This window comes from Halichoerus grypus, chromosome 2 (genome assembly GCF_964656455.1).
Source record: "Halichoerus grypus chromosome 2, mHalGry1.hap1.1, whole genome shotgun sequence".
NCBI classification, from domain to species: domain Eukaryota; kingdom Metazoa; phylum Chordata; class Mammalia; order Carnivora; family Phocidae; genus Halichoerus; species Halichoerus grypus.
In genome coordinates this window covers 125,063,593-125,079,657 of record NC_135713.1, presented here as the reverse complement: position 1 = coordinate 125,079,657, position 16,065 = coordinate 125,063,593, and the positions used below count along the sequence as shown (strand labels likewise).

The 16,065-nt window shown below is 49.7% G+C and overlaps 1 protein-coding gene across 1 annotated transcript in view; it reads right to left on the bottom strand.

The window, feature by feature from the left end:
* The window catches only part of FSTL4 (follistatin like 4), a 393,797-nt gene extending 379,819 nt beyond the window's left edge, over positions 1-13,978 (bottom strand). The window contains exons 1-2 of the mRNA XM_036089132.2: positions 13,721-13,978; positions 5,781-5,916 (exon numbers count right to left, since the gene is read on the bottom strand). Coding sequence (XP_035945025.2) covers positions 5,781-5,906 — 126 coding nt within the window. The 5' untranslated portion in view covers positions 5,907-5,916; positions 13,721-13,978. The remainder of the gene's footprint in view (positions 1-5,780; positions 5,917-13,720) is intronic.
* Between the last annotated feature and the right edge of the window lie 2,087 nt (positions 13,979-16,065).

Here is a 16,065-nt window from a genome sequence, read left to right as displayed (position 1 = left end):
CAGAACTTTTCAGAGCCAACTAAAACTCTATTAACTACGATCTCAAACTACGCCAGGGGCCCGCAGTGCACTAACCGGTACAGGGTGGGAGGCTTGCCGGGAGCAGTGAGAGAGGAGAAACCTCCAACACGAAGACGAAGACAGGGACTTGCCCTGTCCGAGAATAAATACATAAACGAGACCCTCAAACACCACACCAGCCCCGCAGGTGCATCCCCAGAAAAGCCTGGCTGGGCCCTGGGGACAGGAACTGGGCAGGACACCAGTACAGGCGACAGGGAGACAGTGACGGGTGGGAGCACGGGAGTGTGGGGGGACCCTCAAGATTTAAATCACCTGCCCACAAGCCAGTGAGGAACCCTGCATACAGAAAACCAAGTTTACCTGTCCACCTGCTAGCTTCAAAATAGGTGAAAAAGACTGAAAGCCAGGCTACTTCACTCCACTGCTCCCCCCACCCACCTGCCCACCTAGTGTGAAGCTATTTCCCAGCAGGACTGCAGCCTGTACATTCCTCTCCTTTTGCTGATGACAGGCAGCCTCATCATATTGACAAAAGCTAAAAAAAAAAGCTGGGGGTCGGTCATCACCAAATGGAATCTCCTTCTTGGATGTGTGCAGGCAGGGTATGGGGAACTCCTCTATGCCTTTTCTGCCCAGTGTCCCCTGGGACCAGAAGTATCAGCCTCACCTGGAGCGGACGAGAAATGCAGAATCTCAGGACCTACCCAGATCTACTGCATCAGCATTTTAACAGGACCCCCAGCTCTTTGCAAGCCCACTGAAGTTCAAGAGAGCCTGGTGTAGGGCACAGCCACACTAACTCTAGAGGTGGGAACCGGCTCCTCCACCCGCCCCCCCACCCCGGAACTTGGAGTACTTGCCACCATCTTCCACCAAAAATACCATGGATTTACTTACACATCTGCAGATGGCAGGTTGTATTCTCCCAACCTGAGCTGAAAAACTAAAAATCCACACCCTCTGACAGAGAATTATCAGTAGAGAGCCATGCCTGAATATTCCAGAATCAGAGAAGAAGCCGCCCCCCAGCCCCCATGCCAGTTCTACAGCTGCACAGAAGTCCTGGATCCTCCAAGAGGGGTGCAGCCCGCAGTCCCACACCCCAGGGAAAGCCCCCTTAGGCCTCTTGCTCAGACAGCTCACCCAGAAGCTCATCGTGGCAAGCCAGTTAAATGCTGGAGTTAGCACCACTGAGTGTCTAGGAATGGGGACTCCACAGAAAACATCCATAAGAGATGCACACAGGTCTACAGATGAGGTTCAGAAAATTCCAGCCCAGACCCCAGCTGTTCACAGGGAGAAGGGAGGTGATTTCCCCACACCCACAGACCAAGGGGCAAGAGGAAGGAGAGGTAAATAATGGATGCCTCAAAGCCTACAAGAAGATCAGCTACTCTCCCAGTCACCAATCAGAAGAGTGGGGCATAAGTTGGGGGTGGGGAGGAGACCATAACTAGAAAAAGCATGGTCTTAAATTCAATCAACTATGTAAGAACAGTGACACTGATTCAAGAAAAGAAATATTTTTTTTTAAGATTTTATTTATTTATTTGACAGAGAGAGACAGTGAGAGAGGGAACACAAGCAGGCGGAGTGGGAGAGGGAGAAGCAGACTTCCCACCGAGCAGGGAGCCCGATGCAGGGCTCCAACCCAGGACCCTGGGATCATGACCTGAGCCGAAGGCAGACGCTTAACGACTGAGCCACCCAGGCGCCCCAAGAAAAGAAATATTTTTTAAAAATTAGTGTCCGGGGGGCGCCCGGGCGCCCCAAGAAAAGAAATATTTTTTAAAAATTAGTGCCCGGGGGGCGCCTGGGTGGCTCAGTCGTTAAGCGTCTGCCTTCGGCTCAGGTCATGATCCCAGGGTCCTGGGTTCAAGCCCCGCATCGGGCTCCCTGCTCAGCGGGAAGCCTGCTTCTCCCTCTCCCACTCCCCCCCCCCCCCGCTTGTGTTCCCTCTCTCGCTGTGTCTCTCTGTCAAATAAATAAATAAAATCTTTTAAAAAATTTTTTAAAAAATCAGTGCCCAGTCTTAGCAGCCCCCATCTTCCTCAATGCCAGACCAATGTAAAAGGGAGCCAGGGCACTCCAGGTCTCTGCATTAGAAGCCACCCTGACCTAGGGATGGGAGCGCCCCGAGTGCAGTCAGCGGCACCTAGGACCAGCACGTGCAGGAAGGGCAAAGGGCCGTTTTGTGCTTTCTTAGGCTGACTCCTGGGGTTAGGGAGGTGGGTGACTACCCTGATTACTGAGACCACCAGATACATTTATTCCTCGAAGACTTCCCTCTGAGAGCTTGCACACACTGAAAACATTGGGTATCTGATCTCAAAGCCCTTCCCTCGTCTGTAAGCACCGAGGCATATGAGGCTCACAATTTTAAAGGAACCTCCATATTTATAGTTATTTAGTGCAGGACTAGAAACTGTGGGTCAGCGCAATGTAGAGAAAGTACAGCACAATATATGAAGGACGCATCAGGCTGTTAATGGCCACCACCCATTCCCAGGCCCCAGAGAACGGTGGGAACACAGCATCCAGGGCTCAAAGGTAAGGGGGACCCTCCCACAAACATCTGCCCCTCAGGAGGGGGTAGGTCCCTGGGGCAGTCCCTCTCACTTTCCTGGTCTCCCCAAATATAAAATTCTACCAATATTGATTTTAGGCCTGAATTTATCTTGGCCAGAGTATAGGGGAAAGGGAGAAATTTTATTTTAGAATTTCGTTGAGTCATAGGTCTCAGAATTGTTTCCTCTGAATTCAGAATTTCATTACTATTCTAGGCCACAGTCTGCCACTCAGCTCTTATTAAAGAGGCACTCCACCCAGTTCCATTTCTTTTCATCTACATTTGTAAAATGATAAGCTCCTTGAAGCTATTTCAACTGCAGTCTTTGTACATAAAACAATAATTTAACAAAACTTACATATGCCATCATTGCTTTAAAAATGCGTGAACACACACATGCACTGGTCATTTAATTCTTATTTACCCTTAGGACACTCAAGTAATTGGTGTAATAACTTTAAAGGGAAGTCAAATCTTATTAATGCTTTCCAAGTACTTTAAAAATCTGAAGTCAATAAACGTTTTCGTAAAGTACTATTAGCAGGAAGAAAACATACACAGAAACATTTTATCATTTGGGTCCTGAAGAGGTTTTCTGATTAATTTATGGAGTCTCAGGAAGCTCAGTTGGTTATGATTCTTCCAGAAAGTAAGACAGTCTGAGGAAACTGCTAGAGGAGTTTAGTATAGTTTGGCAGTCAGCTCCGGATGCATTAATAGCGGCAATTCAAAGAAGAAACTGCCCAGAAGCTCTAACATACAAGGAGCGCCCTGGACGTTGATGAGCGACGAGGCTGGCCTGCAAGCTGCTTACAGGATGGCTGGGGGCACCGTTCACGTCCCCGCTGGACATGCACCTGCCGCGCAGGGAGGGCTATCACACACGGAAATGACTGACTGTCTAGACTGAGTTTTGAAAGCGCGAGAGTGACTTCACGACTAGTACTAAATGTTGAATACCGATCAGCTCAAAAACACAAGGAGTCTCTCCTTTGCTCTGAAAATTATTAGACATCGAGAGGAAGAGAAACAGATAAGATAGGCTTCCTCTGTATGCTAAAATAAAAATATAAGAGTTAAAAAAAAAGAAGAAGAAGAAGAAGGACTAGTTCAGAACAAGACATCAAATGTGACCAAAGCGTACTCAAAGAAAGTTCCAGAGAAAAGGTAAGAACCAGAGCTGGGCCTTGGAGGAGAGGAGTCAGCCATGCGGGAGGAAGGGACAGCATCCCAGACATGAGGATGCTAGTGAAGAATGGCATGGAGAGGCCATACATGGAGCGTGGTCAGAATCAGCAAGCAGTTCAGTTACGTATCCATGTTCTGCTCTATCTGAACCTTTGCTGAGGCTGTCCTATATCCTAGGCCCATCCGCATGGTCATCAGCTCATTTCATCATTGATAAAAGCAGACTCCACGAGTAGAAGTTATTACAATTTGCAAAAATGCAATCCATAGCCACAAACACTGGATCAACAGGGCAGCTCTTCTGCATTTGGAGTCTGTATGGGCATCACTCCCTTTTCCCTAAGCAGCACGAGGCCTGGAACTGGGAGACAGTTTCATCTCCGGGGCTCTGTCCTGATGGGGTTAGAAAAACAACACCCCCAAAACTAACCAACAAAAACCCTTCCTGCCTCAGAATGAGGCATCTGCTCTTTCTTGATGGTGCACAAAGTGTTAGGCTGTTAACAGCTAAGATAAAGACGCCCTCGGTTGATATTAACTTACCTTCACTTTACCTCCAGCTAAATCCTACCTTAATTGGTTTGACTCGTTTAATTGAAATAGGCAATTTAAAACAGTGGGCCAATGAGCCCCAATAGTAAGAAGACTAAAAAAAGCTTAGCTGTGTGTTTGCCTGTTTGCTTTGCTATTAAATATTCAACAATATATTTGTAGGATCCTTTTCCCTCTGTGTGAATATGAGTGTAATGATGAAGCCATCCCATATGGGAAATGCTGTGCCGGCTAGCAAGTCAGCCTCCAGGCTCTTTCAGAAGACCATTAAGTCGCATCCTTCATGGACTGTGATGGGAGAGATAGTGATGCTCTTCAATCATCTGCTCACCACAAAAGGAAGCCATGTGAACCTCAGCAGCAAACGTGTGCATTCAACGACTTCTGAAGCTCCCCAGAGATTAAGGTTCGTAAGTCTGGGATTGCATTACGATTAAGTAATAATGAGAAAGAAATCATGTCCTCTGATCAAATAACGCATTAATCCTACCATCCATACGCTGTGTGTCATTATTCACTCTTTGGTAATGTTGGCTTTTGGAGGTAATTTTTCTCTCTCATTCCACAGGACAGGAAACAAGCACAGAGACAAGAGGTAGGGCGTGTACCAGGAGGGCAGTGCAAGGTGAAAGGGCCCGAGAAGCTCTTGGGTAGGAATGTGTATTTCCCATGTCATCAGGAAAATCCCAGGTAGCTTTAACAAAAGGGTGTAGTCCTTTCTTAGGGTCTAGCACACACAGAGCATTTCCTGCAGAGAAGCTGTTCCCCTCACGAGCCCCAAATTCCTCAGGCCTCCTACCTGAGCAGGGCTAGGGTGCAGCTTAGGTAACCTCTCCGGTACTTAAGACCAAGTTCACTAAGCAATTAGCAGTGTATCGAGACTCTCTAGGGAGGCATTTGAGAATAAGTTTTTCAAGCACTTTAGAAGCATTTATATATACCTCACATGCCATTAATCATTCTTATCTGTTCATTAAGAGAGTCTCCCTTAGGACCCCTACTTGCCAGTTCTTTCTCAGCCTGGTTCTTTTTATCTGTGTACGTGAAAAGGAGCCTCTCTCTTTTAAAACACATTTTATAATTAAAAGACTTCATTAATTCACATGGGTGTGCTCCACCATTGAGTCTGCATTTTCAGAGTTTTATTAAATATACAAAAAGGCCATTCTCTTGAGGGTCTTTGTGGAAGACAAACCATACAACTAAAGCCTGGTTTTAGAACACGTTTTCAGCATTGCAGAGACTTCAGACTATTACAGCGTGATATAAAACCTCCTGTCCAGACCAATGCATGTTGTGTCCTTCTGTCCCCTACCAAAAAGGGGGAACAATTTAAATTCACACTGCAATCTAACTGATATAAACCAAAGGTAGAGAAGAAACCAGATATGCTGATACTGAAAAGCAGCACGTTTTAAGTGTCCTATCAGGAGTTATGGGACTATACCTCCGTCCGTGGCTCACGCACACCCGTGTGCAGGCCTCTGCTGGGTCCTGGCTCCATCCATCCCAGCCCGGCGGGCAGGGAGGCCCCAAGCAGTGCGAGATGCAGCCATAAGCGTCCCGGTTTCATTTCGTGGACTCTGTTGAGAAAATGACAAATGTTCAGAATTAAGCATTGCAAAATATAAGCACGTCACAGGGCGGGTAGGGAGAACTTGTACTCCAGAATCAGAGAGACCAGAGTTTAAATCCTACCAGCAACCATTCTGTTCCACTTTGGAGAAGTTCTAGTACTTCTGAATCGTAGTTGATTCACCTCTAAAACAGGGTCAGTGATACGTATCTCATAGGGTTGCGGTGAGGGTCGAAGGAGTCAGCGTCGGACACCTAAAGTTAACAACTCTATAAACGCTAGCGGTTATGTGGAAACGCACCCCACACACCAGCTACCCCTCCAGCTACAAGAATAAGCGAGGGGGGAGGTGCTGTGTCACTTCTGTTCAGCCACCACATAGCCGCGCTCCAGTCTCTTCAGAAAGCCTTGGGGGGCTGGGCACACCATTAGTGCACAAGAAATACCGAGGAGGAATTATGTTAAATGTGTGGCACCCTGTTTGTGGCTGAGGTCTCAGTCTACAAGACGGCGAGCTTCAAAAGGGCATGCTAAGGCTCAATATTTTCCTTTCAAGACTGTTCCTTCCTGTAGAGGAATTCAAGCACCCAATGGATAATGGAATTTCGATAACCTTTAAGGTGGTTCCTGAAGCTCATGTGGTAAGAGGTCTGAAGTCCTAGAAGACAAGAAATGGGCAATTCAAAGTAATCAAAGAATTACACGGATGAAAAAACTAAGGATCAGCGACAACAGATATCCAACTCCCTATCATGTGCTGGGGTGCGAATGGGACAAGGACACAGGCTAGTGGACGTGTCCAATCAGCTCTACCTTCTTTTTTCTTTTTTTTAAGGTTTCCACTGTAAACATTCCAACCTTGATTTCAGTATCTCTGTCTAAGAAACGCAGCCAGGGAGACAGAACTCATCGTGCAGTATTTACAACTCGTACTCAAGGAAACCAGAGGGGTTATTGATTTCTGTGTGCACTACACAATTTGGTGCTTAATTGCATGTGGTGCACACGGCATCCTGATTATGGCCGGGGAGATGAAGACACAGAGCTCCCTGGAGGCCAGCACGCCATGTGATCTGGCCTCGAACTGGTCCAGCGCAGGTGTCCCTGTCAGAAATGATGAGCTGCTTGACGGACATCACAGGCTGATGGAGGAGTCCACGCCTGCTCACCCCCGTGGCAAGAGCTTTGGAGGATGCTTACTTTGAACAAGAAGGGTTGGAGGCATCCCACTATCACTGCTGCTGACGCCAGCGCCACCAAATTCACTCCTACCACATTCCCAGCTTCCTTTGGCTGCTTTTCCAGATATGCTTTATGTCCCTCACTTGAGACAGAAAGGCCCACAGGAAGGAGAAGTCAGGCTAAAAATTATGGCATCTAACACTGGCCTCGGAAAAGGCAAGGTTGTAAGTCATGACAGTCTTTTAAGAAAATGTTTCTCTTGTCGTACAAACAGTCCACAGGCTTCCATTGCTCTCTCAGTCTCTTCATCTTTGACATCTGTTGGCAAAGCTGGAGCCACCGGGGCAGTAGTCTGAGTGGGCAGTAAACACAGTGTGAAGGTCACGGTCTCGTCACTGTCAGGACCTGCTGTGCACTCGGAAGGACGCAGAGCTGAGGGCAAGGGTGCCGTGTGCACTGCTACCCGGGACAGAGCTAGAGCATTCCCGGCAGCCCCCCGAGCCCACGCTCCCGATCGGGGCTCTGGCCACAGTGTGTGAGTTCTTCACACGGGCTGCGGAGTGTGGAGGAAAAATCATTCAGGAATAAAAGAAAATAAAAACTGCCACCAGTTCTTCTGAAGATAAATAGGGCGACTCCCTACTCTCCATCAAGTGTTGTCTTCTGAACGCAGAGCCATGTGCCTGGAACTGCAGAAAGCACTTACTAGATTTTTGGAATTTTTTTTTTAAATACCAATACTGAGGGGCACATGGGTGTCTTGGTTTTGGCTCAGGTCATGATCTTGGGGTCGTGAGATCGAGCCCCATATCAGGCTCTGTGCTCAGTGGGAGTCTGCTTGGGATTCTCTCTCTTCCTCTGCCGATCCTGCTCATGCACGTGTGCTCTCTCTCTCTAAAATAAATAAATCTTTTTAAAAAATACCAGTACTCAAGCTAGAACTAGAAAGACACTACTTCCTACTTTATTTTTAGTAATTCTTCCCTACTTATCCACTATCAAACAGTGCTCGTGGAGAAGCACACGTACAAAAGGTCTTCTTTTCTCCCTTCTCATGCTTTCGAGCCTGAATAAACCAAAAACAGCAAAATAATCAAAACTTACTTAACATACAAATGTCAATTTCTGGAGTTATGAAATATTCAAGCCACGAAACCAACTATTTAGTTCTCAGTTTGTCTAGTAATCCAGGACTAATTATGTTTGATGTTTTATTATTAATGGATAGCATCAAAATAAAATCCGTTCATTTCAATTGTTATTTTGGCAAGCTCGGAAACTATTTTAGAGGGCACCCCCAGACCTGTGGTATTAAACCGGCTGTTTTGAGTTGTGCTTCAGGAAGCCTGGGCTCCAGCCCTGCGGCACCCGGACTCGTCTCTGGTTTTATCTGGTTGGTGCTGAGGTTCCCCAAAGACTTAAAGACAAGGAAGCACAAGAGCCAGGCCAATTACTGAAATATTCCCAGCTTCTTTGTAATGTTTTGCTCAGCTTGGCCACCACCAGACCACCACCAGTCCCACCAGATGGGACTTCATTTGCACGGTGGATGCATGTTCGATGTCATTTTATACTGTGTTTGACAATTCATTTTACCTGCAGGAGCAACAGCCTACAAATTTACAACTCAAGTTTTATGATGGTTCGGTTCATAAAAAAAGAATTAATATTGGGTCTAAATCAATTTTGATGACCTATCTAATACCAAAATAGAAGCGATCTCTTTGGTTAGCACTTATGTAACAGTAATGCATGTCAGGCACTATTCAACACTTCACGGGTATTAACTCACTGTCTTCCCTTCTGCTCCATGAGGAGGGCATTAGTCATCCCCTAGTCAGATGACACAGCAGACAGGTCACAGAGAGGCTAAGTACCCTGCCAAAGCCATGTGGCATATAAATGGCAGAGCTGGGACTCCAAGCCGCACAGGTGGACTTGGCGAGACGTCTGCGCTCTTCACATCCTCCCCTCTGCGGCCTCTCAATACTTAGCAGTATTTTGTTTCAATAAACAGTTGTTCTTAGCAAGATGGGGAAAACCCAGGTCGAGCAAGATAGGCAATCCCGAGCCTCTCCTTTCCTCTGACAGCTGCCACGAGCCACACTCCTCCAGAGGAGCAGAGCATGAGGAAAGAGCCAGGCTGCTCCTTGCTGCGCCCCTCCCCGGAATGCGGCCACTTGGCACATGGTCCTCAGCTCTCATAGCTGCTATCTTCACTGGCCAGGAAGAAGTGTAGTTGAAAAAAAAAAGAAAGAAAGAAATGATGAGGAGATGCACAGAATGCTGGGCAGCAAGGATGCCTCTCAGCTGATGGGGAGTGCCAGCATGGTGAAGACAGTCACTTTGAGGGAAGTAGACCTGTTGACTCATTCCTCCTCACCTTCACATAGCCCTATTGATCTTCAGACAGAAGAAAATACAAGAATGTCCTCATTATAGAAATGGGAAGGTACCAGCTGTAATATCACAAACCCTCTTTTTCAACCTCGAGTTCATTTTGAGATCTATTTAGGTTTATAAGCTTCATTCAATCCATGTTAGAGTCCTAAGACTGGCTATAAATCTATTGGAGATTGTTCTCGTAAAAGAGCTGGGACTGCCTTTTCTTTCAAACAACCCATAATGCACAATGACTTGATATTTAAGACCTGGTTCCTCTGAGGTTATCCACCCAAGCCTCACTTTTCCCCATGCTCAAGAAAATCAGGTGCTAGGTTAGCTGCGGCACAGATAGGACACCAGAAGCCTGGAAGGTCAGAGAATTCACCCAATGTATAAGCCAAGTCAGGAGCCAGATCTGGACTGAAACCAGGCATCCTGAGCCCTAGGCAATGGCTTTGCTTCTTACATTATCACAAACACGTACAGAATGCTGGCATTCTGTCTCGATCAGATTAATTTTGCTTTTCTTAGTGCTGGATGGGCCCTACTAGATCATCTACCTGCTCTGTGTGGAAAGCACAGGATTTTTCTGGTTTTATAATTATAAGCCGCTACCTGTACTATTACTTGTATTTAAAATCATAGAGGTACTACCAATTTGTATGATGTGACATTCAGAAAACTGACTCACTTTTTCAAAAAAGTTGAAAAATGTGACGTAAGAATGCAAGTGATTAGGGAGAAACAGGAGTGAATAGGTCGATTCCAAATCTGCCCCACCACAGAAGACACACCAGCATGCAAGTGGTGGGTATTGAACAGGGTCAGAGGCCAGAGAGATGCACGGACACTAAGCTGGCAATGGTTTTAATACAAACTTCGCTTCTCTCCTCTGGGAACCAGCCTTGTTTGGGAAGAGTGGGAATTCAGACCCTGAGAGCTTCTAGAGACATTATTCACCAGTTCTCTCTCAGCATCTCTCCCAGAACATGGGAACGTTACCAAACTAGACATTACAGATTAGTCACATGGAAATGGCTTCTCTTTGTAACCATCAAGACCAGAAATCATGAAGATGCTTTGGTAGAACCAAGCAATACCACCCCAGCCTTAAAGAGAACAGTAAGATTTGGATCCCTGAGGCACCTCAACTTCCAACCTTTCCAACTAACCAAGTGTATGCGTTAGCCAATTACCATAGGAGCACTGCATTTTGCAAATGGGATGTTGGCAATCAACAAGTGGAAACCACCTGGAGACCACCAAAATCCTGCAGCCTCCAGTAGGTCTACCCAGTGTTAAAAGAAAAAAACAAAACAAACAAAACATATTGACCCTAACCTAACACCATGAGGTTACACATGAATTTCTTCTGAAAGGCTCAGGACCCTAGTTTTGATATCCAAGTGTTTTAAGAAAAATACAAGGGGTTCAAACTTCCTAAGATAGCCCCTCAAATACCAACCCAGGGAACTTAGGCATGGAAATCTATCAGGCTACCCCTGCAGCGAGCCATAATGAAGTTACGCTGCATTTCCCGTTGATTATCTGCTCTTTATCTTTGGTTAATTGTTCCAACATTTGTTAAATTGAATGCCTAAATTAGTCTGTGTGCAATGTATCAATCTATGACACTTCTGGATACCAGGAAGTTTAACCCACACACCTGTGAGTTCCAGGAACCCTCGTCATTTCAACATTTAGATTATACTGCTTAAGTACCACGTTCTCCCAACAGGAGTTCTATTTTACTCAAAGTTCCATGCCTTGTGTTATGCATTAAGAGAAAGAAAACGTAAGGACATATGTGCTCTTGAAATAACTTCCTAATTTCATCAAGTTAGGAAGTACACACTTGACCACACATAGCAACACAAGAAGGTTGAATTTGCAGAAACACACCAAGAAAGGTAAAGTAGGAATTAAAGATTTAAGAAGTTCTGACTATTCAATGACCTGTTTCTGGAATATAGTATTAGGTCCAACAGAAGATCACAACATGAAGATCACTTAAAAAAAAAAAAAAAAAATCCTGCAACTCTGAGACTAAGAGAAGAATCCTGAGCAACTGATGGGTCAAAGTAGAAAAATCCAACCTACCCCTCACGCACCCACCTCCAGGACAGAGCACAAGGGACAAAAGTTCCCCCAAGGCCCATGGGAATAGGCTGGCCCCTCTCTGGAATAAAAATAGATTTCCTGAGATTAAGGAAAATTGAGGGTGGTGAAAAATGTCTAAGACAGAAAAAGCCACTGGAACAACTTTAACACATTACAGTATATATGAAGTACGCCATCATCTTGCATGACCTTTGGCCCAATCTAAAGTCTTGGGGCAGGAGCTGTCTCTTTTCCTGGGATGGGAAGAAAGCTACCATTCGGCTGAGTGTGTCTGAAGAGAAATGCTGTAGTAATGCTGCAGTGCCTTCTCACAAAACCAAGAGGGGAAGCGGCCATGGGCCCCATGGGGCATTTGTTCATGGCTGTGGTTTGAGCTACTGCCTTAGGATTGCTGGGGCTCTGGTGTCCTAGAAGCCCCATCATTCACTCCCCTGACCATTTATTTACTCCCCAGCTGAGCCCTCCACCTGACAACTACCCAGATCAGAGCCTGTCCTGGGAGCCAGAAGGGGCAAGCACAGGAACCCACCCACTCCAGCACTGACAGGACACTGCTAAAAGTCATGTCTGACTTTCCCCTAAGCCTGGTGGTGGGAAAATAACTTTAGATCTTCGAGAAACGTCCGAATGTCTTCCCGATGCCTCAGAGATTGTGATATAGGCCCATTCCCAGTGCACGTTTGGTTAAGTTACCATGCCACCTCCTAATGAAATTCTGTTTACGTGTGGCCCACAGAATGTGGACGAATGTTTCTATCTCGGGGACCCATCTAGCACAATTCCCCGTGCACAGGCTTGCGATAAATTTAGGAAGGGAACCGATCAAAGCTACTGGCGCTGTTTTTCACTCGCGGGAAACCTCGGAGGAAGCGACACCTAGAGGAGAGCGGAGAAGAGCGACGGCAGCGCGATTCATCAATGTCGGCCACAGTTATGGGAACGAGGTCGGCTGGACAGCGCAGGGGGACTGAGTAGCAGGGCGAGATAGAGACCTAGCAGGGTCCGACTCCGCGGGCCCCCAGCAACTTCAGCACACCGGCGCACTGCACGGGCTGCTCGCCACGTCCCGGGCACTGCGAGAAATCCTGCTGCTTCCAGCGGGTTTCTGCCCTTGCCAGAGTGGCGGGCGCCGAAGTCCTCAGGTGGCAGGCCGCAGGCGGGTGCGCCGGAGGCGCCGCTTCGTCAGCTCAAGGGGGCCCCGAAGGCTCGCGCTGCGCTCCGCCGCCAACTCGGGGCGACAAGCGCCCGAAGCGCAGCGCTCTGTCTGCGTCGCCTAGGTGCCCCCCCAAACTTGAAATAGGTGTCCTTTGCTGGTGCAGAGAGGGGCGGAGATCACCCACCGCACAAGCTCTCTTAGGACCAAGCTCCCTGCCCGAGCGTGCCCCAAACGAACTGCTCCCTAGTGACCCCCCGGCAGGGAACACCGGTCGCTCTCTTGGAACAGAGACTAGCTGGACAGAACCGGAGCCGCGGTCTTTGCGGAACGAGGTGGTGCCACGGTCCCCCTCCTCAGCCTCCGCCGAGCCCCAACGTGCAGACGCGGCGGACCTCGGGGGAACGACCGCCAGGCGGGGCGCAGCGGGCCCTTCGGGCTGCAGCGCGGACACGCAAGTTTCCCCGCAAAGCTGGAGGGAGGAGGCAGCGAGGACGCCCGCTCCGCACCCCAGCCCGGGGCCAATGGCACCGAGCCGAGCCGAGCCGAGGGGCTGCCACTCGCCCAGCTCGCCGAGGCCGCTCGGGGGCCCGAGCACCGAGAGCGGCGCCTGCGGGGTCTCGGAGCCGGCGCGGGCAGCGGGCTCGGCGGGAGCGGTTCTGCTCCGCGCTCCGGCCGGGTCACTCCGATACCTACTGCAGACCCGGGCCACCAGCCTCGGCGCCCCAGCCTTTCCCCCGAGTCCTGGCCGGGGCCGGGGTAGCCCGGGCGAGCCCGAGTCCCGTGGTCCCGTGCCCGCCGCCCGGCAGGCGGGCAAACTTGGCTCTCCGGCGCCGGCGGTGAGGACAAGCGAGCGCCCGCGCCGGGCCCTGCAGCGAAACGCGGGGCCGCGGGCGCCGGGACCCCAGAGGGGCGCAGCTGGACCGACTGGTGGCGGCGGCGGCTTGGCACCCTCCCCGCGCCCGCGTACCTGAGGTGGCCGGGGCCGAGGGAAGACCAGGTGGCCGGACGCAGGCGGACGGGAGCGCCCGTGGAGGCGGTGGCGGTGGCGGCGACCCGGCCCCGCGTCCTTCGGTCGGTCTCTCTGGCTGTCGGCGGGTCCCGAACGCGCTGGAGGCTGTCTTGGCTCCAGCTCCGTGAGCCGCCGCTGCCGTACCACCGCCGCCGCGGCTGCCCTATTTCTGCCGCCGGGACCGGAGCTCGTGACGTCACCCTCCGGTCCCCGCCTGCCCAATCGCCGCCACCTGTGCGCGCGGCGCCCGCCCGCCCGCCGCTCAGACCCGCGCGGGGCCCGCGGCAGGTGCGTGGAGCAGCCGGGCGCGCACGCGGGGCGCGAGGACTCCCAGCGCTCCAGGGCGATCTCCGCAGCCGCCGCTGAAGGCGGTGCGCTTCAGCCCCGGGCTCTCGTAGAGATCTGCAGGCGACATCCCCCTTCCACTCCCCAACACACCCCTTCCCTCCCCTCCCCTGGCTCCTTCCCGGGCCGAGCTCCCCAGCCTGTGCTCTCAAGATGCACAAGTGGTCTTAATCAGCCGCCATAGCTGTGGCGCCTCGGCGGGCCAGAACACCTGGAGGCTAAGTCAAGTGACACGCCCCCTCGCTGAGAGCCAACAACCTGCGAAAGAGCGAAGTTTTTATACCTCTCTTCTGACTCTGCCCTCTTCCAGCCGGAGAATCTTACAAAATCCTGGGCAGACAAGGGCAGTCCCAGGTGATGTGGGCTTGGCCTGGCCAAGCTGTGACAAGAGAGTCCCCTGTTCTCTCTTCCAACAAGACATTTTCACTGCCCTGACTTCATTTCCAAGCCTGGGGCTCTCAAACCTTTCTGGACCCCCTATTCAACATCCAGAACTTTTGGAGACCCCCAACTCAGTTGTCATTTGCTTTCATTAATTGACCTAGAGATCAGTCTTGGTGCCCAAATAAATTGTAAACACTTGTAACAACTAGCACCCCTCCCCACCCCCACCAGCAGTCTAGCTGTAGCCCAAGTCTGGCCTCAGATTTAGGAGTGAGATCCTAACTAGGCCAGGCTGGTGGTAACTGATGGGCAGGAGGCTTTCTGGGGGACTGCCCCCTGCTCTGTCTATGTGGGCACCAGGTAACTGGCTGGTGTAGTGGGACAGTGTCTTGTCCATGCCCCTGTGATCTCTTCTGGCCTGGAGGAGGGGACAGAGGGGATTTTTCTAAGGATAAGTTTAGTTAAATTTCAAGAGAAGAGGAAGAATAAAATGCTAGCATGGAGAAAAGGTATTACATTTGCTCTTTCCTTCAACAGATATTTCCTGGGCCCCTCCCATGTACCAGGCACTGTGCTAGGTGCTGGGAAGACAGCAGTGGGTGGACCAGCATGGTCCCTCCCCTCATACAGGCTTCCGTCTGAGATCCAGCTCTCCCCCTACCACTGCCCAGTCTATAACCCAGGCCAGTCATATCTCTGCTATAGGTATCAGTTTCCCCATCTGCAAAATGAGGAGTGCATGAGACCTGGGTGACTTCCAGGTCTCCGTCGCTGTGACTTCCCACTTGGAAACGGTGATGTGGGCTCAGAAGGACAAAAGCCATACCATCCTCAGTGCCCCAGGGCCTTGGCAGGAATGATGCTCTCTCATATTTGACCATGAATCTTTGCCAAGGCCATCCGTGACTGAACCCCGAAGGCTGGCTTGAGGCCAGATTCTCTACAGCGAGACTGGGGAAAGGATGGCACTTTCCATCCTGGGAGAGAGAGAAGAAGGACTGGACATAAAAGGAAACAGGGGAATTTGGAAATAGGCTATGCCTCCCTCTGAAATTTAATTCTAAGTCCGTGGACAAGATGGAGCCCCACAGCACAGAGACTGGGTTTAGCTCCCCTCCCACACTTTGAGGTGTTTGGAAAAGCAGATTTCTGTTCTCAGCTCTGAGCACAAAGTCCCTGAGTCAGCCCAGTGGCCCTATTACATAACCAAGGCAGGCCTTGGGGTGTGTCTTTTTAATAACTCTGGGTCATATGTAAGCCAAGGTCTGTAGATTGACCAAGCTCTGAAATAGCTCTGTTTAGTGCAGCGAACAGGGACTGGACTTCCACAGACTTCCTTGGCTTCCCGAAGAAGGGCGGAATGTAGCTGCTACAAACCAGATGTACAGAACATACCCTGGAGATAATGCTAACATCTGAAGTGAGCATTGTGACTACTGTGCATAAAATAAGGGTGGAATTAAAGTCACCTTGGAATAAAAAAGGTGAAGTGTGAAGGACAAAACAAGCCTTCAGGGCAGTGGCATCAGACACCAGCAGACCTTGACACCTCTCTGAATTGCTCTGTGCTTTGC